We start from the raw sequence: 24,096 nt of genomic DNA on the forward strand, positions 1-24,096 counted from the left end.
AAGGCTGCAAACTCTCCATATGCATCGACCAAGTGTTCAAAGGCCAAACACCAGTTCACTGTGGGGGAACTCCAGTAAAACGCCTGTCAGGTCTGTCTAATGCATGTCACCCAGTTACTAGCACCACTATGGGGAATGTGTGAAATGTAGTTAGATCTGCTTCACATCCCAGACTACACCTTCAATACTGTTCTCAAGTATTTGTTTAAGGGTGAATATAGAGCTGCAGAGGTTGTGTGATGGAGACTCAAGGCCAGTATTCAGAGTGGTGCTGCATTAGGCTGGTTTGCAGGAGCAGTTTATCAGAATATGAAGGACAATGATGCATGAAATGTCTTTTCTAAATGTCAAGTGAAGCCCAGTTATAAAAAGGCATTTAAATAGATTTTGCTTTACAGAATTAAAGTGAGTATTATTTGCCTTGAATCCTCCTGCAAACACACAATTGAATATTTACCATCTATTTATGCAGTTTATTTCTGAATATATTTGGACAATATTATAATTACTGTTTATGTTTTAATATTTTGTGTCTTTCTTACTCCAAACTGAAGTCTCCTCAAAACCATACACTTTTACTGCTTATTATTTACTTGCTGCTTATTAACTGTTGGATCGTGATTTGATTAACATTTGATTAATTGTACAGCTCTAGTATACACTTTGATTTAACTGTACATTTCTATTCCACTCGTGCCCATATACGGCCTATTCCTGCCCTGAAATTAAACGCAGGACAATGTGAGCTGAGTATCTTCTCATGAGTGCAGGGGCCGGGCCAGAGGCAGCTGTGCAGACCAAAGCCTGAGGATCTCTTTATAGTCTCCAATGTGTTGTCAGTCTGTCTTTCATCTCATGCCCTCAAAGGCGGGCCAGATTTCATGATGTGGCTGCTTTATTCAGCCTGATGTGCTGTTGTTGCCGTTCTCAGTATCAGTGCGGTTCTGGTCCGTAGCTCTGAGCTCTGAGGCGGCGTAATTTGGTGGAAAGCTGAGCGAGAACATCTGTTATACAAAGTTTCGCCTCCTCGGGCTTCTGGGAAAAATAATATGAGGCCAGCCTATTGCAGTGAGGAGCCTCCAATCATCTGGTTCAAGGGTCAGTTAGACAGTAGTTTGTTGTGTTAGGAAGAAAAATGTTACTCATTATCATTAGTATAAAATCACAGGCCTCAAAATTATGCCCATGTGTTGTTGTAGTCTTTTTTGTGAGGGAAAAAGCAGAGTGACATGAAGGTGAAGAGCAGGGAGAGACATTCAGCAATTGTCTTCACAATGATGACCCCAGTACAGAGCTAAGCCTTTGGTCAAAGTGGGACGCAATAAATACTAGGATTTGTGATGATGCCAAAGGGGAAAAAAACAAACAAACAAAAAAAACTAACAAAAAAACAACTGGATAAACCTGCACAGTTCAGCCTTTTTTAGCAGAAAGGGCTTTCATGTGCAGTGGACAACAAAAAATAGAGGGAAGTGTCTTATATATTAATATTACAATATATTTGTAAAAATACTAAAAACAGTTGTCCATTACATTGTTCTAATCAGCTATACAAAATGAAAGCCATGTAGATGGAGTGGACAACAATACTTGCATATCCTCAATGGAACAAGGGATATGATTTCTCCCACAGAACAACAATGTCAGCTTCAATAAAGAAAGACATAAAACCTACAATAGCCAGCCACAGTGAACACATGGTTCCAATTGTCTGTATAACATCAATGCAGGGATTAACACATTTTATGTTGACAGTGACAGCTGCACATACAGAGACATAGGACATGTCAATGTTTTTCAGTCATGGCAAAGTCTGTGAAATTCCAAGATAATTACTAAAAGCATGGCAAGAATTTTGTAGTTAATGCTTGGGATTTTTTATGAGGAGTTTGTAATAGGACAAAAATTCCTTACTGGTGTGGATTAGAATAACCTAGGTCCCAATAAATCATCAAACAAGCCAATCAATTAATTAGCAGTTGTATTAGTGATAGTGGTAGTAGTAGTAGTAGTAGTAGTGGTAGTGGTAGTGCTAGTGCTAGTGCTAGTAGTGGTAGTGGTAATTGTAGCAGCAGATGCTTAATTTTGAGTTTTTGTAACAATACTAGTTCTGGTTTTAAAAAAGTGTAATATGAAGATGACGTATTGCCTTCTATTGTCTTTTACATTTGTAGTAGTACGTCTGTACTGTATTGTCATGATGCAGGTGCACAAACAGAACAGGACGTCCTAGCATCTTTTCTTCATCTATGGTTTGTTCCCACTGTCATGTGACCTGTCTGTGCATGACCACGTCAGCATGGCAAGAATGATAATCTGTCTCTCCACATACAAAGCCACTTGTTTGAGTCAATACATGCTCTCAGACATGTGCACATTTGTAACCTCTTTGTGCAGTTCACATGTTATGTACGCAACTGTTTTAACGACAGTTTTATTTCCATTTTAATGAGTCTTATTGTTAAAGGTTTATAGTAGTTTGGACATGTTTAAATGCATTATGAAAAGAGTTCAAAGTCAGTACTCTTTAATATGTATGATATTGTTAATTTTCTATTGACTAACAATAAATGACTGTAAAATCATCTTGTCCGTTTGTATCTGACCTGTATTTTCTATTTGCAGTTATATTGAGACAAAGGAGCACGCCTTATGAAACAAATAAGTAATGTATCTGGATTTTACGCTTGTCACACTCTGTGCCACTTCAGTGAAAAGGGTGAATCCAGGCTGTATGAGTGATGTGGCCTATAGCTTGTAAGCCCTTTATAAAAGAATGGTTTAGGAGCCTGTATTGTGGCAGGTGCTCTCTCATACACATGCTCTGAACTTTGAAGTGGTTTCTGAGGGATTTATCTTTATGGAAGAGTAAGTAATTGATTCTTTCCACACAACTACAAAACTCAAATTTCTATAGAAATGTACATAATAAAACACATACATAAAAAACACAGAAAAGCATTATGAAAGTTAAAATAAGTGATATGAGCTATATGGATTTGCACGGGGCTAATGGTATCCTCGCTCTGCTCAGACACATGATTAGGTGTCTGCTGCACACCTGCAGGCAAAGCCAGCACAGTAATTACTGAGGGCATAGCCACGTCTGCACGCAACCATCATTAACCCATTGCAGATCATTTTGAGCCTGTTGTTGTAAGGGAGCAACACAGCCTGCTCATCAGCTTCTGACATGTCAAATATAATGCAACAAATGTCTGTGAGCGTTAAGCTAATAAAGCCAGGAATTTGCTGTTGCTTTTTCATCTGGCACCAATGCTGGAGTGAGGCCAAGACACAGACTTTACCCTGCTCTTAGTTGTAGGATGTAGGAATTCATGAGAGCAACTGTGATAAAACAGGACCAGAAACTACTTGTTTGGTTTCTAGGGCCACAAAAAACAGGAAAGAGTCAACCTCAGAAAACCCATAAACACAGTAGAATGTTTGTTTATAAGCCTGTTTTCCACATAGTCCATCCTAAACACGTTTTGTCTGATACACAAATGTAGTACAGGTAAAATTAGAGCACAGATATAAACTTAAGGATGTGAAATCAGCCCACAAATCTGCAACCAGTATTGTAACCAGTGCCAAAAAGTAATTACTACCCATTGTCTGCCATGTATGCCATATGCCGTAACAAAAATTAAAACTCATGAAAAACAGACGATGGATGTGATTTTGAAGACAAGTCTGTACCTGAAGTTAAGCTGTGTTTAAATATATGTTTAGATGGTCATTAGCAGCTGCATCTGTCACACTCACATTGACTGGGGCTGCTGGGTCTGTGGGTGGTCGCTGTTGGCAACAGGATAAATGGGAAGTTCCTCTCTACACCTCAGCCAAAGCTCAGGACTCATCAGAACCTGCAGTAACAAGAAAATTTTCATAGGAGGTGCGGGGGTAATGGGATTGTAAATTACAGACAGTTTTATTGTTACTCTACGCACTTAATCACATATTTTGAAAAAAATTTGTGTGCTTTCAGAAGTTTAGAAAGCATACATTTAAAGTGACCTTTTATTAAACCTACACATTGTAAGGTTAGCAGAAAAAGTTAGTAAAATGGTGAACTTCATAAGTCATAATGAAACTTCTCATAACCTGCTTTACATTATACACCCCTTTCCAAAGAGCTCAAATCAATCTTAATAAAAAGGTCATATTTCAGAGATTTTGAGATTTATAGCAGATAGCAGCAGTAATGGTAATATGGTATTGGCAGTAGTGTAGCAGGAGTAATAATAGTGATAGTTGTCTTGTTTAGTGCAGAATAGGGGTGCGTTTACACTTGTCTTTGTTTGGTCCTGGTTTGAGTCCAATTTGAGTCCTAATGCAGACTTGACCTCTTCTAGTCTTGGTTTCGTCCTCCTCTAGTCCAGGTTTAGTTCCAAGTTTAAACTCATTTTAGCTCTGACTTTGACATGCTTCCTAGTCCCAGTTTAGAACTTGTTTAAATGTGGTTATTGTGCAAATGTGAACACACCCTAAATGTTACTTCTACAAGTCCTGAGCTAAACTAAACTATACTTGCAGTTCTTATTTATTGCTCATTGGTTTATGATGTAATCCTTGGATGGAGTAATCTGTGCACATTTCCAGTCTGTTAGTACTAGCACTGTATCTGTTGAACCTGATCTGCTCCTGTAATTTGCCAGACAGTCATAATGAATTTATCAATTAGCTGTGGTTGGGTGCGCCTTAGGGCTGCAGTCCCATAGCACTGAGCTCCCATCACTCACTCTGTCAGATAGGAGCACTGAGCAAGAGAGAGAGTCAGTCAGTGCTTTGGTACATTTTCCCCTAAAAGAGGACATATTCAGAATTATATCACCCTCTGCTGGATAAGAAAAGCTTTAAAAGTGTATCTTGTGCTGTGGCAGTATTGTAGCACACAAAGTTTTCAACAATCTTCAAGGGTAAAGTGTAAATATAGAAGTGATAACAATATTCTATAGTCCAATAATATTTAATACGATAGGGGGCAGCTAAAATGAATATTGTTAAAGGTGCATTTGACTTTTATAGTGGGTGAGATGTGTTTCTTTGCCTAGGCTGTTCAACAGAATGACATTAAACAAGCAGGTGGCAGATCATCCACCTGAAGAAATACATAGGGTGTGGTTAAAATGCAAATTTCTGTTCATATAGCAAGTCCTGGAGTCTAGTCACTAATATAAATATTCAGGTTCAACATTTTTAAATATTTCTTGAAATGAAAACACCATGTAATCAATAAGTTTGTTTCTTGCCCTCCATCTGGGAAAATGAGATCATCACATAGACCACTTGAAAAACGTTGTGGGTACAATTGTATTTGTTTTATTAGTGGAGTCAAATACATAGCTTCAGATACATATTCTCAGCAATTTTATACATCTGTACACACAAAATATAAAACATATAATATACAAAAATAATATGAATGTACAAATATGTCCATTTATACATATTTTTCAGTGCACTAGTTTCATAGCACAGGAAACCGTTAGAGATGATGGCAGTTTGGGAGGAGAGCCTTGTGGTCTAACCACTTGAAACTGACAAGCAGGTGGTTGTGGAGCTCCGTCTGCCCTTTCTGTCTTTCTTTTTAGTCTTTTTGGGAGTGGACGGAGGCGACACCACGCTGAGATTCCTTATCTTACTGAAGCTGTTCCTAAGACTGTCCCTTCTGCTCTCCGATGTACTACTGGTGTCTTTGGACGTGAACTTCTCTGGATTACAGAAACCCATCTTCAGGCAGCAACAGCACAGCAGCTCAGCCATGGCTCTCCTCATGTCGCTGCTGCCCAGCGCGTATATAATGGGATTGAGGCCTGAGTTCAACACGGCCAGAGAGATGCAGAAGTCAGCGCTGAAGAGCAGAGCACACTGGCGAGATTCACAAAAGAAGTCCACCAGAAGAAGCAGGAAAAGCGGTCCCCAGCACAGCAAAAACACCCCAACTATTGTGACCACGGTTTTCAACAAAGCTATGGAGCGCTTCCGACTTTTTAGGGGGTTGAGCTGGGTAGTTTTGTGCACATGGCAGTAGATAGCACCGTACAGCACTCCGATTGCCAGGAGGATGAGGAAAAAAATAATGAGCGAGAATAAAATGTATGATTTGGAGTAAAGAGGGAGGAGGGTAGAGCATTTATCCAGGCTGGAAACACAGTTCCATCCAAGCAAAGGAAGGAAGCCAATCACTAAAGCCAGCACCCAGCAGAGCACTACCAGACCATAGATGCGATAGTAGGACGTCATGGTGGACTTTTGTGGCAGGGGCTTCATCATGGTTGTGTACCGCTCCACCGCAATAAGCAGAAGACTGAAGATTGATGCTGCCAGGGCAACGAAAAGCATGCCCTCCCGGAAGAGCCAGAGGGCAGGGGTGAGCCGAAAAGTCTGGTTACCCGACATGCAGATATTAACCAAGTAGGCAACACCAGTGAGTAAGTCAGACAGAGTAATATTAGCAATGCACACATACACCCATCGCCGACTTGTGCGAATCCGGGTAAGGACGGCAATAAGCACTAGCAAGTTCTCCAAAATGATGAAGATGCTGAAGGAGAGGAAGAGTAGCACAGATACACTGATGCTGTTGGAGGAGGTGGAGATGGTTCTGTTCTGAAGGCGGCCCGTGTGATTGTAGTGGAGGAGAATTATGTGGTTCAGTCCAAAAGTAGTGCCACTGGATGCGGTGTAGTCCAGAGGAGAGTGATACTTGCGAGTGGAGGAGGAGGGAGAGGTGATGTTGGAGAGGTCAGACATTGTGACAGGTGCTGGTTGAAGTCTGAGGCTGTGATGGAGGGTTGTGGAGGCGAAGAGCTGGACTTAATGTGAAACTCCTGTGATGATACAGGCTTTCATGGCACTAAGCTCTGCAGCTCTTTGGACAACACACCTGCAAAATAATAGTATTTGGGACTTAGAATAATAATAAAGAAAAAGAAGATTAAAAGCTTAAAATATGCTGCTAAAATTCAACTGTAATTAGCTGGACAAAGTGTAAAAAACTGAATAAATAAATGAATTAAAAAGTTTATGCACAATTTCAATTTTTTCAATCTTCAGTCTCAACTGTTACTAAACAAAATATATATATAAAAAAAAAAACTAAAAACAATTGTGATTTAAGAAAGCAATTGCAATATAGACATTTGTGCAAAAAAGTTTATAAGAAGTGTATCTCATGTTATAATATCATACTGTACTGGAGCTGTATGTTTAAAATTTAAAGTGCCCATAGTGCTGAGCTAAGCACAAAGCTAAGCATGAGGAACAGCTGGAGGGGCATTTAAATCTCTACAAAAGAGTCACTAGAGTTGAATAACATGCAAAAATAGCAAATACTGCAACAACTAGAAGAAAATATCTGATTAAATGCATCACTCAAAATGAAAACATATATATATGTATATATATATATATATATATATATATATATATATATATATATATATATATATATATATATATATATATATATATATATATATATATATATATATAGCCAATGTATTTAAAATTCACAATAAATAAAACAAAAAAGCTGCAAATATTATTGTAGTAACAAACATGTATACAAGTATCTCATTATTAGTAGTAGCATTAGTATAGTTATACAAGGATAAAAGTATTATGTCTTTTTAAGGTATAGGTACTCACCCTTGTCTCTGGTGGGATGCTTAGTGAGTGTAGGAGATTGTCGCTGACTTGAGTTTTTGCTGCTGGGGAAGTAGACCGGAGATTAGGTAGTCACACCCAAAGTTCTCACACTCAGCATGCAACAGGGCTTCTGACATACTATAAAGTACCTGAGATTATTTCAAAGCAAGCTTAGATATGGGCTACAAAAATGTGCCTTTCATTCAGTGTTTTTAATTAAATACATAGGTCAGGATCATGAAGACCTCTGGGTATACACAAAGAATATTTCTACATTACAGCACATAAAATTTTATTGCTCAAGAATACGGGAAGTCTTTCAAAACGTACTGAACTCTAGAACACATACTAGTTGTAAACGTTGACCCAATAACTCTTGCTCATGTCTGGGAGAGTGGCATGGGAGTGTGGCATGGAGCTGTAATGTGATTTAACAATAGTTCTATAATTGGATTTTTGTTAACAGTTAAACAGATAAACAGATTTTCCTCCAGGAGAGTAAAGGGTTTTGCAGGTTTCATCACAGCTGTTGTGCCTGAGCCTTCATCAAGCCTCCACGCTGTGACTGTCAGAGCAGCACTTGGCAGCACCAGTTACAGTTCACCAAATACATGTATCCTCAAACAACATATGACTTAACCACAGCAGGGCAAGACCACCTTATGCACTCACAACAGCATCAAAGTTATATTGTGAAATACGTGTAAGTAAAAGCAAAACAAAAGTTAAAACAATTTTCATGTATCAAATAAATTAAGGGCAAAACAGCATGCTCAAAATAAATGACCTTGCGTCACAGAAAATGGCCAATTACTGGATTTATTACTGGTCATGTGCTGTTGTGATAACTACAAAATGTGTCATATATTTTGGCACATTTCTATCCGAAAAAAAAGTTCATATTTTATTTCTTCTGTAATTTGAACGCATTGGACTAAATAGGTCAGGATTTTCTTTGGATGTTGTTGGTTTATCTTAATTTAGCTACTGTTCTGAAAACATTCACAGATAATAATAATATCTAGGTGAAAACAGTTTAAGGTCCAAGGTGCAAAGTGCAATGGTGCGATAATTGACCGACTTTCGGTGGTATTAGAGTGGCATCCCATGTACGCAAATATAGCTTACAGATAGTTTGAAAAATAACTTCTGCTTTTGTTTCCTGGAATGGGGGGCCTCAAAAAAGGCACAGCATAGCTCTATATGAAGTAGTGTAGTGTTACAAAGGAACACATAAAGGTATGAAATGCAACCACAAGTGTCAAAACCACCTACAACTGTTAAAAACGCCCTTTGGAGGATAACCTGACCACAGAAATGATAAACAAGGCACAGTCTGACTGTTGATGCTGTGTTATCTTTTTTGTCTGAAGGAATGTACGTCACACGCGTGTCTATAGACCTGACGATAACAAGTCTTTGAAGTACGATATACTGCTACAGAGGAATATTGTGATAAACAATAATATGGATAATACTTTATGCAACCTACACAATCAAAATAAAGAAATATAGTCCCAGTAAAGCTTTTTTTTTTAAATATAGACCTAAAGAATCATTAAAAGGCATCAGCGGCAACAAATAAATCGCAGAATGAACTGATAATTATCCATAAAAGTTACTTTTAAAGCTCTACAGCTCAAATATGACAAAAAAGTACACACAAGCCCCAAAATATATTGTTCCAGCTATCATTTCTTAACGATAAGTCGATATAGGCCTGGTAATGATCATGACAGCCCTCCTGGTCTCCAAAGAGATGTCATTGCTGCATCAATTCAATGACTGTTTTGATAGGCATACATTTTTGCTCTGCATGAGTTGCTATGTTTAATGCCATATTCAGGGCCGGCCCAGCCTATAAACAGACTAAGCAGCTGCTTAGGGCCCGAGGCCACCAGAGGGCTCCCAAAAGCCCATATATTTATATTGAAAATAATATATCAAGTTTTATTGGACACAGGGCTTGTGTGTTTGCAGCAGTCTAAATATCCCTCTCAAACAATTACATTTGTTTTATATCTGTAGTAACAAAATATCTACTGCTGCCTACATTTGTTTTTCAGCCGAGCATAGGTGAGGGCAAGGATAATGTAAATGTAAGCCCACTGTGGTCAACTGGAACACATTAAAACACACCAGAAATTAAGAAAAAATGTCTAAAATTTTTAAAATCTTGACCCCCCTTATGTGTTTGTGTACTGCTCTTGTGACTATTGTAGTTGTGACATTTTGGATGTTTTCAGTCTGATGTTAGTCACATAAATACAAATACAATTGGTCAAAGTGATGAGAGCAGTGTCAGAATGTTGTCAAATGTGAATCACCAATAGCTGAGTCAGGAGGCATCTGCTGTGGGAGGCCCCAGAGACAAATTCAACTTAGGGCCCCCTGAAAGCTAGGGCCGGCCCTGGCCATATTGTACGCTCACGCTTTTCATCTGTTAGCTGGGGGAGGAAAACATTTATTTTTATCTGCTACAAAGCCTACAGGTTTGGTTAAAAGCGGAACCAAAACCATGATGAAACCTGAGCCTAGCCAACCAGATCTGAACCATGTCTTTCTAAAACCACACACAGAAGCCAACAACAATGAATGCTGAAATAAATAGTATTACTCCTAGAATCATATTTGCATAATTACCCAATTAAGCAACTAAAAAGACACGTGGCTTGCAAGTTAATAATGCATAGTGTGCGTCAGTATTCATCACCACGTTTGAGCACTGTAAACGCGTAGCCTACTAAAATAAACCAAATTATCATAAAAATCTATTTACCTTTTCATTTATGTCGTCAGGTCACTACGAACCTTCTGTGTTTTTTAAGCTGAGGGACACTGCCGCCTAGAGGCGAAGATAAGTCAGTGCTTCCTTGTGCTGTCTGCGCCTTGTTACCGCACGTGGCCACTAGATAGAGCGCTAATGAGAAGGAAAAGTACATTTTCAGATAAGAAAGTAAAAAAATATCAAAATACACTCGAACACATTTTATAAAACGTGACTTAATGTTTTTTATAAAGGCATAGATTTAGAGTCTGCTTTGACCTTTACTGACATTTTAAAATATTGTCTATGACACACATACAAACGGAAGTCAAACGTTCGTACGTGAGCCCAACCAGCCGCAGCTCCACAGTGACACTCCAGGTGGCGCTGCACTGTCACAAATGGTGTGGAGCAACAGGATGCCTTATGGGTGCCTTCATTGAATCTGGTTGTGCCTTTTTTTCCTCAACTTTTTTTCTCCGTGCAGAGCTGCTGCTGTTATTTGGGCTCAGAGAAAGGAAGTAGCGCTGGCTAGCCGTGTTAGCCGGTCAAAACTTCATCTGTGTTGGAAAACAATGGATTTATGAGGGTTTTTCATGGTGGGATATCGCGTTTTATTTACTGAACGGTTGTCTTTTTACTCGGAAACTCTTTTATGCCGTGCGTTTTTATTGGTTTGTGATCCAGGCGTGTGACTCCAAGCTTTGTCTACCACTGGTGCTAGCCTGATTTATTTCCAACTCTACTCTCTATTTGTTTTACCGGAGAAAGAGAAGACAGAATACATTTTAAGTACGTTTTATTTTTTCTTCAGTCGAGGAGGAGGGAATGCATTACAGAACTACACCAAGACAATGAGAAAAACTACCGGGAAAGGTAGGTCCATTAGTACCTCTGTTCTTCTTATTTGCAGGGGGTGGCTCTCAAATGGGAATGACAACACCTGAATCTATTGAATTAATTTGACATATTTTGATCATAATTCTGTCTTTTGCCATATGAACGCATTTTAAAGGAAAGTTATCAAAACGCACAGACGCATGATTGCGCTAGTTCAAATATTCCTGGTGTGTGGTAGAAAATTGTCTGTATAATTCAGAGGGAATGCCCAAAAACTGATAATTGTCTGTCTGTGGCCATGGAGAAATGATAGTTTTACACCCAGCGTGACCGGAGAATGTAGGCTGACTTGTTGCAGTGCCATGTCCTCGGGCCTGCAGCACAATGTGACCAACCTACATGTCAATAGGTTGTTGTTTTGGTGAGACCATTGAATTTAGAAGCAAAGCACTCAGTCATGCCCCTGCAGAACACACTTGCTTTGTGGAACTGAAAATTAACCAGAATAGCCTAGCATCTCTGAAAATCACCTCTATGTTATCACTGTTATTATGGGCATTTCATGGCTGCAATTTCTGCCTAGAAACACCATGATTGGAGGGTTTTAGTGACAAAGGATTGCAGTGTTTATAGAAAGGTAACACTGCTGAATTATGTGCAAAAAGAATAACCTTTTAAAAAAGACAAACCTTTAAAAAGACAAAAGACTTCACTTTTATTTTAGTTTTATTTGACAAGTTCCTCTGTCAGCTCTTCCTGTTATTAGTCATTACAGTATGTTAAATAATAATGACCCAAAAAATACCCTATTCTCAATTTGAGTTGCACTAGTTTTTGTCTTTTCTTCTACCCATTTTGTATATAGTAATAAACAACATACAACTGGCACACATTTGTTTATGAATTAGTATTTTCATAGCCCAGATACACACATTCATCATTTAAAATACGCTGCTTACAGCTTAAAATCGTAGGCCTCTATATTCAAATTCTGTCACTTGGGCAGCACTATGGTAATCGTTAGCCACATACTTACTGTCTTCTGACGTAAATTTATTTCTCTAACCCACAAGACTTCTCTAGAGGTGTTAGTTGTGGCATCTGGTCTGTCAGTGTCCCTGTTATAAATCAGATATCAGAATCTTCGTCACATATGAAGCCCCCCATCTGTCATATTCAGAATCTAATTATGAACCTAATCCCATACAAGAGGATAAAGGCAAATCTGAAATTATTAAATGCGCTATGTTGCAGATATTATCGACAGCAACAATCAAGAAGATAATCACACAGAATCTCTTTTATAATGTGATATTTCAAAGCAATTGGAAAAAAGGGAAAGAAACAGGAAGTTGCTGTCACATTTATGCCAAAACCTAGTTGTAGATTACACATTTTGACTTGTAAAATCCAAAAGCCATATGGTCTTCTGTGATCGTTTTGTATTGTGCAAACCAGTGGAACTGACAGTGGACTGCAGAATGGAGGGGGAGGGGACGCTACAACCACATATTCAGCTCGACCATGGCTTGTAATTGGTCTGCACATCCTGCTTGCTGTAATTGTGTGAAATGGGATGAAAAGATAATTGATCCAATCACAGTTGTGGCAGTTTTTTCTTGGAGGGCTCTCGGCAAATGATAATCCAAGGTTTGTATTTTTTGACAAGATGTAAGCCATATTGTATTTGTGTTATTTTTATTTTAGTTAAATGCTGAAATGATTAGTTAGACTAATGTTAACCGTTCTTGTTGTTTCTGTTGCTTTATATGAGATTTTGTTTTAGCCATACTGTATGTAGGTCAAGGACATATGCAGAGTATAGCTTTTGCTGTGCTGCTGATGCTAAGTCATTTATATTGGATCACTGAACAACATGATGTTGTTTCTATGTGCAGCTGAAAGACCGCTGTGAGGATGTGTCACCTGTGCAGAGACAACTGCCTAATGTGTACAACATAACCACACAGATAACTGCACAGGATCTGACCTGATAGATGCAGTTATAAGGCATTAAAGGAAATATGACGTGTAAAACAGTGTTTCCTCATCAACAGATTACTCAAAGATGTATTGTGATTGATTCATGCATTTGTAATCCTGAATTTGAGGCACAAGTGCCCAGGAGATTTCACCAACCCCCTATCTCCACCCACTGCTCTGTATGTACTTGGAATTATTAAAAATAATTCATGGGTCGTAGATGTAGTGTTCAATGTCACATAGCCATTTTTTTGAAAATCTGCAGCTTGTTGCCAATACAAAGCTGCGGGGGCTTTTATTTGTCATTTTGAATAGGGAGTCAAGCGACCTGTTTCTTTTATGATGCCATTTCGGATGAATATTGAGGTTTACAATGAACAAAATGTAAAATAATGACGTACGTTATAGTTTAATTCTAAATGCCCAGAAAATAACAACAACTTGGTATTAAGAAAATACTTTTTAATGTACACTAACTTCATATTGTAGTGTTTTGGCACTATTCTTCTCAGGAGGTTGTCTTTTCTGTGATGCAAATATACACTGGCTTGTTGCCATGGGTTTGGCAACAGTGGGTTGACATGTAGTGGCTTGTGTTTTTATTTAGCAGTGAGAATGCATCAAGGAAGTGACTATTGTAGTTTCAGTGCTCAAACCAGGTGAGACTCTGTGATGCTGTGTGTTTTGGCCTTACCCATAAATGAAAATCGAGTTGGGTAGGTCCTTGAAACTGGAGGAGGAGATTATTGTGTTATAAAGAGTCAGAAGGAGGACACAAGCTTTTGTGTGCACTCCTTTTTAGACATGTTTCACATTGACCAAGTGCTACACCTGTGTACAGCATACTGAGGGAATAGTGAGCCATGTTTTTTCATTTAAGTTACGATCTCTGACACTATTTGGTTAGATGGGAATAAATGGCCTAAACATTTTGAGTGTTGAAACGGAGAGTCCATAGAGAGTAAGGTTTATTCTTGCTATTTTGTTGCTTAACCTATGATGATATGATACACTGCCTGGCCAAAAAAAAGTCGCCACCAAAAAAAGTCACACACTGTAATATTTTGTTGGACTGTCTTTAACTCTGATTACGGCAAGCATTTGCTGTGGCATTGTTTTGATAAGCTTCTGCAATGTCACAAGATTTATTTCCATCCAGTGCTGCATTAATTTTTCACCAAGATCTTACATTGATGATTGTAGAGTCTGACGCTGCACAAAGCCTTCTCCAGCACATCCCAAAGATTCTCAATGGGGTTAAGATCTGGACTCTGTGGTGGACAATCCATGTGTGAAAATGATGTCTCATGCTCCCTGAACCACTCTTTCACAATTTGAGCCCGATGAATCCTGGCATTGTCAGGAATATATCTGTGTCATCAGGGAAGAAAAAATGCATTGATGGAATAACCTGGTCATTCAGTATATTCAGGTGTCAGCTGAACTCATTCTCTGAGCACAGACTGTGGCTGAACCTAGACCTGACCAACTGGAGGAGGCTTGTACCTATTTGCTTAGTTAAATCCAAGTGGTGAATTGTTTTTGGCCAGGCAGTGTATGATAAATGTTTAATCCTGGAAACTTACTGACCATTTGCACGGTTTGTTTCATTCAACCCAGGATTCTGACTTAAACCCCACTTTGTCTGACTGAATGTTGAATATAGCAACAAATCCTAAGTCATTTGCTTTTGGGGCTCTCTTTCTAATGAAAACTGTTGTTCTTTGTGAAAAAAACATATATATATATATATATATATTATTATTATTATTATTATTATTATTATTATTATGTGTATGTGTGTGTATTTAATTAAAACTATTTTATAAAATTGCCAACTTTGCATTTGAATTTCGAATGACCCACATTTTACAGTGAGTGGTTGAGCTAGATAATGGCCTAGTAGCTACAGACAGAGTAAAGTGAAAATGGTAAGGGGGAGGGCAGTGAAGGTTTGAAGTCATCAATACCACAAACTCCTTGGTAACTGGGATGTTTCCACGCGGTGAAGCTGAATTCATGAGTTTTATAAATAGCTGGAGCTGTAATGACAGGGTACAGGGGAGGAAAAGGCACAGTGCCTCCTTACTTTGTTTGTTGTGCTATAACCTTTACTTATCCATCTCAATTCAAACACAAACTCAGGAGGATTGGAATCAGAGCTTGAAGATGATTTTGATTACATCAAATGGAGTGTTTACATTCTGATTACAGGCATGTTTTAACCCAAGAAACCCAGAATCCATTGGAGCACTGGAATTTTCCACACTCCAAAGGCAGGAGACTGCATCAGAGTGGGCCAGTTTTTGCTGACGTTTAGATGGAAAAGTCTGAATTATTGATTCAGATTTGAGTTTGCTTTCCACACTTGATTTATATTATGGAGCTACTGTACACAAAAGAAAATGTCCCGGGGTTTTACAAGTGGAAATAATGAAATCTTTTTGCAGCAGGACCATTTTGAAGACAAAAGATTATTTAAACATTTAAACATACAAGTGTCTGCCCATCACTTGTACTTCAGACCTGCGACATATGCAACCCTTTGCATAATGCATAAAACCAAAGCTGTGTGTACAGCTCTAATTTCACAGACATATTGCAGTCACTCTGTTGTCAGTCCCTGCCCACTCTTCTCTTCTGCGAGTGGATGCTGATTGACTCGTTAATGGGCTGGTGGAGTGCTTGACCTGCCTCTTCTCCATCTCTCTGTTGCCACTGAGCCTGTCCCTGGGCTCTGGATTATGACCAATGAGAAGGCACAGCCCGGGGCGACTACAGTTCTTTGTACTGCTCTTTTCCATAATCTCTTCAGATGCTGTCAAACACCTAATGAGAGTCGGGACCTATTGGTGGTTTCATATTGTAGGATGTGATGATGTCATACTCCCAGATTGGGGCAAGAGACACTTTTCTCTACCGATTACATTGTACTTTACTATGAAATATCCAAAGGTAAATTCATAAATGTTTAACCAGGTCATTTCTATTAATGACTAGACCCTACAACTTTCTGTATTACATCAGAAATCTGCATTTTAAAAATATTTTAACTGTAATGTAGTCAAGTATGTAGTGTATTCAATATTATTGCTTTGAACTATGTTGTAATGTAATTTACACAATGACTTTTTTTAGTCATGTCATGATGTCATTTAATTATTATAACATTTATTACTCCTGCTAAAGAGGAGCTCAAACATCTGGCCATGCCAGTAGCCTTGACCATGCAGCTAATCAACTGTTTGCCAAATTAAAATGCTCCATTCCTCAGTGTTCTAAAACAACATAAAACATGGTAGCAATTTAAACCACCACTGCTTTAAAGGGCAGTGTGAGGTAAAGCACCAGCTGTAGTGAGTAACTGGTGCCACTGTGGATGCCAGAGGGAGTGAGCTTGTTACACTGGACACTGTGTTAGAAAAACTCTCTCGGTGAAGAATGTCGGGCATTAGATGCCAGACTAACAGCATTAGTATGTGGGCGGTAATGTACTGTGCATTGAATATTGCCAAATATAACATGAGACATATGCTTCAGCTAAACATGGAGCATTCAGCGAGCCCAGCCCAGATGCCTGGAGCTCTGCGGAGAGTGACAAAAGACGAGACAGAAAAGTAGCTCAGACACAGCAGAGGTGGAAAGGAAGAGAAGAGATGCAGTATAGATGTTGTCCGTGTATGTGTGTGCATGTCCATGTGTGCCTGTACACGTGTGTGTGTACATGTGTGCATCCACGTGTGTGCGTGTCCATGTGTGCGTGTCCATGTGTGCATGTCCATGTGTGCGTGTCCATGTGGGCGTGTACATGTGTGTCTGAGGTCTGCACCGCTCTGTTTGTTTTTACTCTGTTTTTACACAGACGTCTGCCTTTGGTCACTGATGGATGGAAACATGTGTAAGATACATGGATCCTCAGAGAAATGAAGCCGGACACTGTACAAGGTGGAAGAGCCATGAGAGAACCAGAGCACACTCAGGCCCTTTTATACACTAAATGTGCTCTTGTTACACCTGAGGTAGTTCAGAAGCCGTAGTCTAAAAGTACTCAGTATCCAGAGTTACTCCATATTCTAGGCCCTAGAATAAGGAGTAACTCTGGATACTCAGTCTATTGGGCTATAATCTAATAATAAATACCGTAGAATCTAGGGTATTTATTATTATTTTATATTTGATATATCATTTTTATTTTATATATTGTTATTTGCCAAATTGAAAATGAACAAATATAAAAGCTACTTTTTTATCTGCCACTTCATGCCAAACATTCCACTGCAAGCTTTTGTTTTCATAGATTAAACAAGCTGAAAGTGCATAAAATGTATTACATTGTCTTTCTAATACAATAATATCTGATGACGACAGTCTTCTTTGCAGGATTTATATCAAGTACTCCCTGTTGTTATCTGCCCTGTTTCAGTTCAAACTCGGGTCAAAGCATGTAAAATGTTAGTTCAGTGTTATTAATGTTGAGATCTCGACTTGTAAACAGAGTGAAATGTCAAACCACCCACACATAAACTCCTGTCCAGACTTCCCTGCGTGATGCACTCACTAAAAGAAAATATGGACATTTTTACTACGTGAAGTGGGCAAAAAGCCAAGATGTCTGCTCTAAGCAAACTGTGTGTGCAGCATGGCAGTGAGTGGGTAGAAGGATTACTTGACTGTGAACTTTGAGCGGCACAGTGGCTATTCTGGGGCTACAATAGATCTGTGTGTTTGGGAAGTGTTTAAAGCAGTGCGGTCCACATGAGCGACTGTGCACAATACTCCATTCTCTCTGCCTTCTTCCTTCTTTACTTCCTCTCTCCCTCTCTCCATCTCTCTCTCATTCCATCTTTCCTGCCCCCTTCTCTCTCTCTTCCTCTCTCCCTCTCTCCTTCATTCCTCTTTCCCCCTTTCTCCCTCTCCCCCTCCATCTCTTCCTGCAGCTGTCCTGCATCTTCAAATGACTCGCCCTGGTTTTTGGATTTCTATGTGTGGGAGACCATCTCCCAGCTTGGGAAGTGCTTCTGAATTGAACCATTGTATAATTTAAACTATATGTAAAACTAAACAATAGCTGCATCTGTCAGTGACTAAAGCATTATTTAATTTGTTGATATACTTTTTAATGGAATAGCCTGTTTTGACACATTTGTAGTTGAATGTTTTGACCACAATTTTTTTTCCAACACAAGACATGGTTTGTGTCTGAAGATTGCGTTTTATTAGTGTCCATTTGTCTCTTCTTGCTCTAACTTACCTCCTCAGTCTTTTCCAAGGACATGAACTGGTTTAAACTTCACGATAAGTTCAACGTGGACAAGATGAGTGGTGCGGAAAACCCTCCGGAACCTCCTGTCAACACTGACCAATGTGAAGCCCAAACAGCCAATCAGGTTAAGTTCTGGCTCCTGGCTCACATTAGATCTCACATGCTATGGCCTCATTGGCCGACTGTATTTCATTTGGCTTTACATCTGCACTTTTAGCTCATTGGCCTGATTGAAAACATAAATGTGTCCTCACCATCTTTGTGCCACAGGCCTGTTTTTACTTTACATAAACTTAACTGGATAAGAAATGGAGTAGACCAGTGGTTCTCAAAAGTTTTTCTTCTCCACCTCAGTAAATATTTGCCTTTCAATACCTTTAAATTCCTTTTAAATATTGTTTGTAAGACTGGACTGACTTGCACCGCTGTCAACTGTAGTGACTATTTCTTCACAATGTACAATTAATTAGCATATTTGTATTAAAAGGGAGTGGACTGAGCCGTGTGATAATTTCTGTTGGAAGACGTAAGCACACCAGGTGTTATTAGTTGAATTCATCTGTCAATCACTCAGAGCATGATGGAAACCAGTAGGAGGATGAGCGGGTGGGAAAAAGTGTATATATATATATTTTAGCTTAGAGCTGCATTTAACAGAAAAGCACTGAATCACATAAAAGTTAATCTCATCAAAAATAGCCATGGGATCAGATCATAATTATATATATTTTTTAATTTCCATATTACCCAGCCCTAGCTGTAAGTTGTTACTTGTATAGACCTTATTCCTGCTTACTTTTACCGTTGCCACTAAACTGCACTGACATTCTCGTGGCACTCCCGGGTTAAGAGAATTCCATTCACCTCACTGGAGATTTCTAAAATTCTTCTAAAACCTTCTAAAATCTTATATAAAGTAGGTTGATTTGTGTAAAATGTTCATGTGACCAACAAGTTAACAAGGGAGGCTTTAAATGGTTTTGTAGTCAGTATAAAACTTAAGGTCACAGGCCCATGCAAAATAATATAACCTGAATGACGATGAATACAGGTGAATACACGTTTAACATTGTACAATGTATTATCATATTGGTCTTGCTAGTCCATAGTGGTGCTAGCCACCTATCCTCTCACTGACTTTAAAGGAGCATCAGTGAACCAAAAGCACCAGGATGGTATTTACAGAGTTCAAGACTGATCTTTTTTTTCCACAGTGTGACCCAGCATCTGGACTGGGTTAGAGCAGCCGTACCAAATGTCAGATGGAGGAGGGGGGTGCACAGCGGGGAGGGTGGGGGCGGTGTCCATTGTGAGACCCTCCACACGAGACAGGAGGCATGGAAGTTGCTGTGGATGTACTTCAGGAGGCAGTTAAACCAATGGGAGTCTCGTGCAGGCCGAGCGGATTACTGACCCGCTGTGATGTGTACATAAAGTAGGAGTTTATTAACCAGCGCCCAAGACTAATGTTGGATTGCCTTGAGAAAACATAACTCGCTGATAATTTCAAGCTGTTCGAAAATAGGTCATCCATGTTTTTTAAATCAAGGAGCCATGTTTACCACACACGCGTGATCGGGGTCATAACTACCCTGGAGGGATGTGAAATGAGCAGCAGTCTGCCTTTATAAGGCAGCCAATACACTACATTCAGAATGCTCATATTGAAAGTGGGCAATCAATAGAGCCCTCTATGACGGCTGCAAATTGATTGGCATTGTGCATTGTAAAATGGTTGGCCAAAGGTTGCGTTTTATTAAGCATTATTAACTTTTGATAACTTCATTAAGTCTAAATCTTAATACTCCTTAATACCACAGTAGCAGATGCTCCTCAGCTAGTATTGTTTGTGGATGGCTGTCCCGGGACCTGACCTAAAGGCAAGGGGAGGAGCCAAGCTTTTAGTGCCCCCTTTTTTCTCCCCTTCTCCTCTCACTCTCTCTTTTCTCGATCTGTGTACCTCCTTATTGAGCTTGTGTCTGCAGCATGAGTTAATTCCTGAGGTTTGGGACTGTTGTAAACAAAAGGTTTGCTTTGTGAATAGACCACATGGCTCTGGTGGGAGGGCCCTGCGTCCATTCACAGCCATCACAGGGGCATCTGCACTTCCTATAGAGTGGATACCCCAGGGCTGGTGCTGGTTTTATTCAGCAGTATAGGAGCAGTCTTTATGCATTTATGAATCTGTCATGACACACAAACACCCTGGAGGTAGAATACACGTCAGAATTATTCACACACCAAATCTACAGGGCTTTTCCAGTGTCTCTAATTGAACCCACCGTACAAAACGCCTCCTTTGGCACGCAGCCACCCCTCTCGTCTCCATGAGGTCATGTGTGGAGAGGAGGACTGCTGATGGATACTTCAATGGCCCCTGTTCCACTTTCCCCTGGGAGGGGCTGAGGCACAAATGTTTAAAATCAGTAAAACAAATTGATATTTAACTTAAACACAGATGTTCAGGTGGTGCGCAGTCCTAACAAAGTTTGGTCATTTATCATACCAGATGCTTTCTGAATGAGCATGGACATTTTATTTAATAAATACCATGGTTGGGGTCCCATGTTTTTTTCTAATCAAATTGCTTGTATAGTGAACAAGAGGCTCTAAGATGGCTAATAAAAGCAATACCACTGTTCCCTTTAAAAAAAAAAAAAAAAAAATGTTTAAGCTAAGCAACTTTTGGTGAGAACATCTGGTGTAGAACCTATGCCAAATCCATATGCAAAGCACTGCACATTATGAGGCAGGTGAATTGCTGTGCTGATCTCAAAAGAAAAGTGATTAAAAAAAAAGAGAAGCTTAAGCTCAGGTGTGCTTTCTTTCACTGTGTAACGTGCGGGAGAGATAAATTATTAATATGCTGTTTTGCTCGTTGCTAGTATTCTGTATGCATAATGTAAATAGGAACCATGTAGACAGAATGCATAAATAAGTTATGAAACATTGGCAGGTTACATTACTTCTCATTACTCCACAGATATAGCATATTGCTCATGAGGAGGGATGTTGAGATCAATCAGGCAATGAGAGAGTAAAAGAGTAAAAGGTCATGATTATTTAAGAATTAATGAGTTATTTCAATCAAAAAACCCAGCTACCTGTTACATTTAGAAGTTTTGATTTCATAAAGGTCATCACAGGCTACTACTAGAAGGGTTTCCCTATTTTGGGGTTTTATAATTGTAAATGAGCCTATTGGTGAAATTGAGATAATACTTAAACTTAATGCGTATTCTTTACTCAAGCTTGACGCCTATTCCTTACTTCTCATTTGTGAGTCATAACTGTCTCATTGACAACATTTCATGACTGGGAGGCAGCCTCTTTAGTCACAGGTTCTCTCACTGCACAGCTCAACCTCAGACGAGTGGAGCTGTGTTGATTTTGGCTTATGACCAAGATATGTCTTTATAAAACATGTATGTAGTCAATGGCAAAATTAAAAGTAAGATCAAATCTCATTTTTTTTTTTATATTACAGTTTTACTGATTATCTTGTGTGGGAGTGTGAGTCTTTCTAACATCACTAACCTTTTAGAATGTCAGAGTCTATAGGAACACACTGTAAATAAGAGAACAGAGCTGCTGTTGGTCATTCACTTCCTGTCTGATCAGAGACCAGAGGGTGCATCAGCACTGACTGTTTTGTTTATGAAGGACTGGCTTCAAGAGTCACTTCTTTCACACGTCTCTGATGATGAGCAGGCCATATAAAAGCAGACTTATTCTGCCTCTGCGTTCTCTTGTTCAGGTCTGTGAACATGCCATTGTTTTGTCTAAAGGCTTTAGGAAGTGGTCTCTACAATGAGCCAAACATAGTTGGCTGGTTTTACTTCTGCTTTGTGTATCAGTCAACCTGTTGTCTCAAGGCAAACGTACTTAAACATAAATCAAATTGAACCATAGTCTTTTATTAAATCTTTGTGATTTAAAAAAAATCTAAATTCACTTATGTTATTGCAAACATCAAAACAAAATTTAATCTTGCCTGGGATCCAGAATACACACTTGTTCAATACTATGAAGACGTATTGAACCATTTTCAAATGGTATTGGAAAAAATGAAGGAAAAATATATCTGTGAAAAACTTCAGATTTTTGCAGAATGAATGAGTGAAGCACTAAACTGTAAATCTGAGGTTGATCTCATTTGTAAATGGTATGAGCTCCTTCGTTTCATATGTGCCACTGAAAAAACAAATTTGATAATAATAATTTGTTAATTTCACACTCATCGTGTTGTTTCAGTGTTTAAAAATAGTTCAAAGTAAACAGTTGAGTTTGAGTTAATGTTGCACATGTTGAGTATAGTTACGGGCCAGGATTGTACTGTGCTCATGGGCTGTATGTCGGTAAGGGGAGCTAAGCTGAATTCCTCATTACTCTGCTGTAGTCTGATGCTCTGGGTTGTGTCTGGTCGTAAGCAACTGAAGTGCCAGGCTAAGCCCACACGGAGCAGACTGGTGTCTTATCTGAGGAATGCTAGCCATCTTTACAGAGGATCCCTCTCAGCAGGGGGATCCTATAATCTGAGACTCAATCAGCTTTGATTGTCTCCTGAGACCTCTCTCTTTCTGTCTCACTGTTGACTTTTCTCTGCAGTCAGCTTCTCTTCTTTCACCATTCTAACACATATCATTTGATAATATTTGCTAATTTCTGTAGTTTTCTTTTACTATTGTACCTCTGGACGTGAACATCTTTACAGCAGACCCTTCCATGATGGAGCATAATGTAGAGGCTGTCTGTGGTCACTGTAGTTTTGAATGCCTTGCTTTGGTTTTACAGACTTCATGCATTTGGGGCTGTGGTCAGCTCTGCTGGCACAATAACAAGCTCATGACTCAAGCTGCTCTATTTTTCCTTTAATTCGTCAATGTGACACAATGATCCAGATTTTTTTTACATTGGGCATCAGTATGATGTTCTCTTATTTTATTGGAGCTTCAGCCAAAATATCACCATTACATTTATTTTACAGATTGTTCAGAAAGTATTTATTATTGTACAACTTGGGAGTAGCATGTTAAGAAAACTTTGGAGGAGTTGAACACTTTGAGATGCAAATTATATGAAGGCTAATAGCCTCCTGGGCAGTTTATTTGTGACAAACACAGTTTGTTACTTTGAATTTGGCCAAATAAGGCTTTCTGCAGAACGAAACGTACGATAAACTGTAGGTTCTGTGTGGCTCAAGTTACTGAAGCAGTGTCACAGTAATTTAAACCAGACTCTTGTTTCTTCGGGGGGGTGTGCCAAACTTTAGCCACATTTGCTATAGACATGTTTGCAAATGTAAGGTTAAGAAAGGCTTGTTTTATAGGTACAATTGAATTGTTGCTGTTTTGATTTTAGAGTAGGGCCATTGCACTGTTGATCTTTTATCTAACATTATACAATATCAGTGTGTTCATCAAAGAAGGACATCAGACTTTCTCAAGGAGTTCTAGATGGACTGTTGTTGTCTTTTCCATAACACCATTGTAATGATGCAGTTACATACTGTAATTGATGATTAGCTGTCAAAGGATCCTCACATTGTAGTTTATGAATTTTGTTCAGTGTTCACCAACAATGGCAC

General features: G+C 39.1%; 2 protein-coding genes across 12 annotated transcripts in view; one reads left to right on the top strand and one right to left on the bottom strand.

Annotated features, from left to right (window-relative positions):
- Window positions 1-5,335: 5,335 nt before the first annotated feature.
- s1pr4 (sphingosine-1-phosphate receptor 4) lies at window positions 5,336-7,685 on the bottom strand. The gene is made up of 2 exons (XM_033965080.2): window positions 7,657-7,685; window positions 5,336-6,892 (listed from the first exon to the last, which is right to left on the bottom strand). Exon 2 carries the CDS (start codon window positions 6,757-6,759, stop codon window positions 5,530-5,532), a length of 1,230 nt encoding a protein of 409 aa, XP_033820971.1. The 5' UTR covers window positions 6,760-6,892; window positions 7,657-7,685; the 3' UTR covers window positions 5,336-5,529.
- A 3,189-nt stretch (window positions 7,686-10,874) lies between these two features.
- The window catches only part of LOC117370261 (unconventional myosin-IXb), a 40,244-nt gene continuing 27,022 nt past the window's right edge, over window positions 10,875-24,096 (top strand). For 10 of the 11 annotated variants that reach the window (XM_055221078.1, XM_033965654.2, XM_055221080.1 and 7 more), the window contains exon 1: window positions 10,904-11,299. The gene's annotated coding sequence lies outside the window, so the exon portion shown is untranslated. Of the gene's footprint in view, window positions 11,300-24,096 lie in introns of all 11 variants that reach the window. The other variant, XM_055221077.1, reaches the window with a different exon arrangement.

This window comes from Periophthalmus magnuspinnatus, chromosome 4, assembly GCF_009829125.3.
Source record: "Periophthalmus magnuspinnatus isolate fPerMag1 chromosome 4, fPerMag1.2.pri, whole genome shotgun sequence".
Lineage (NCBI taxonomy): Eukaryota > Metazoa > Chordata > Actinopteri > Gobiiformes > Gobiidae > Periophthalmus > Periophthalmus magnuspinnatus.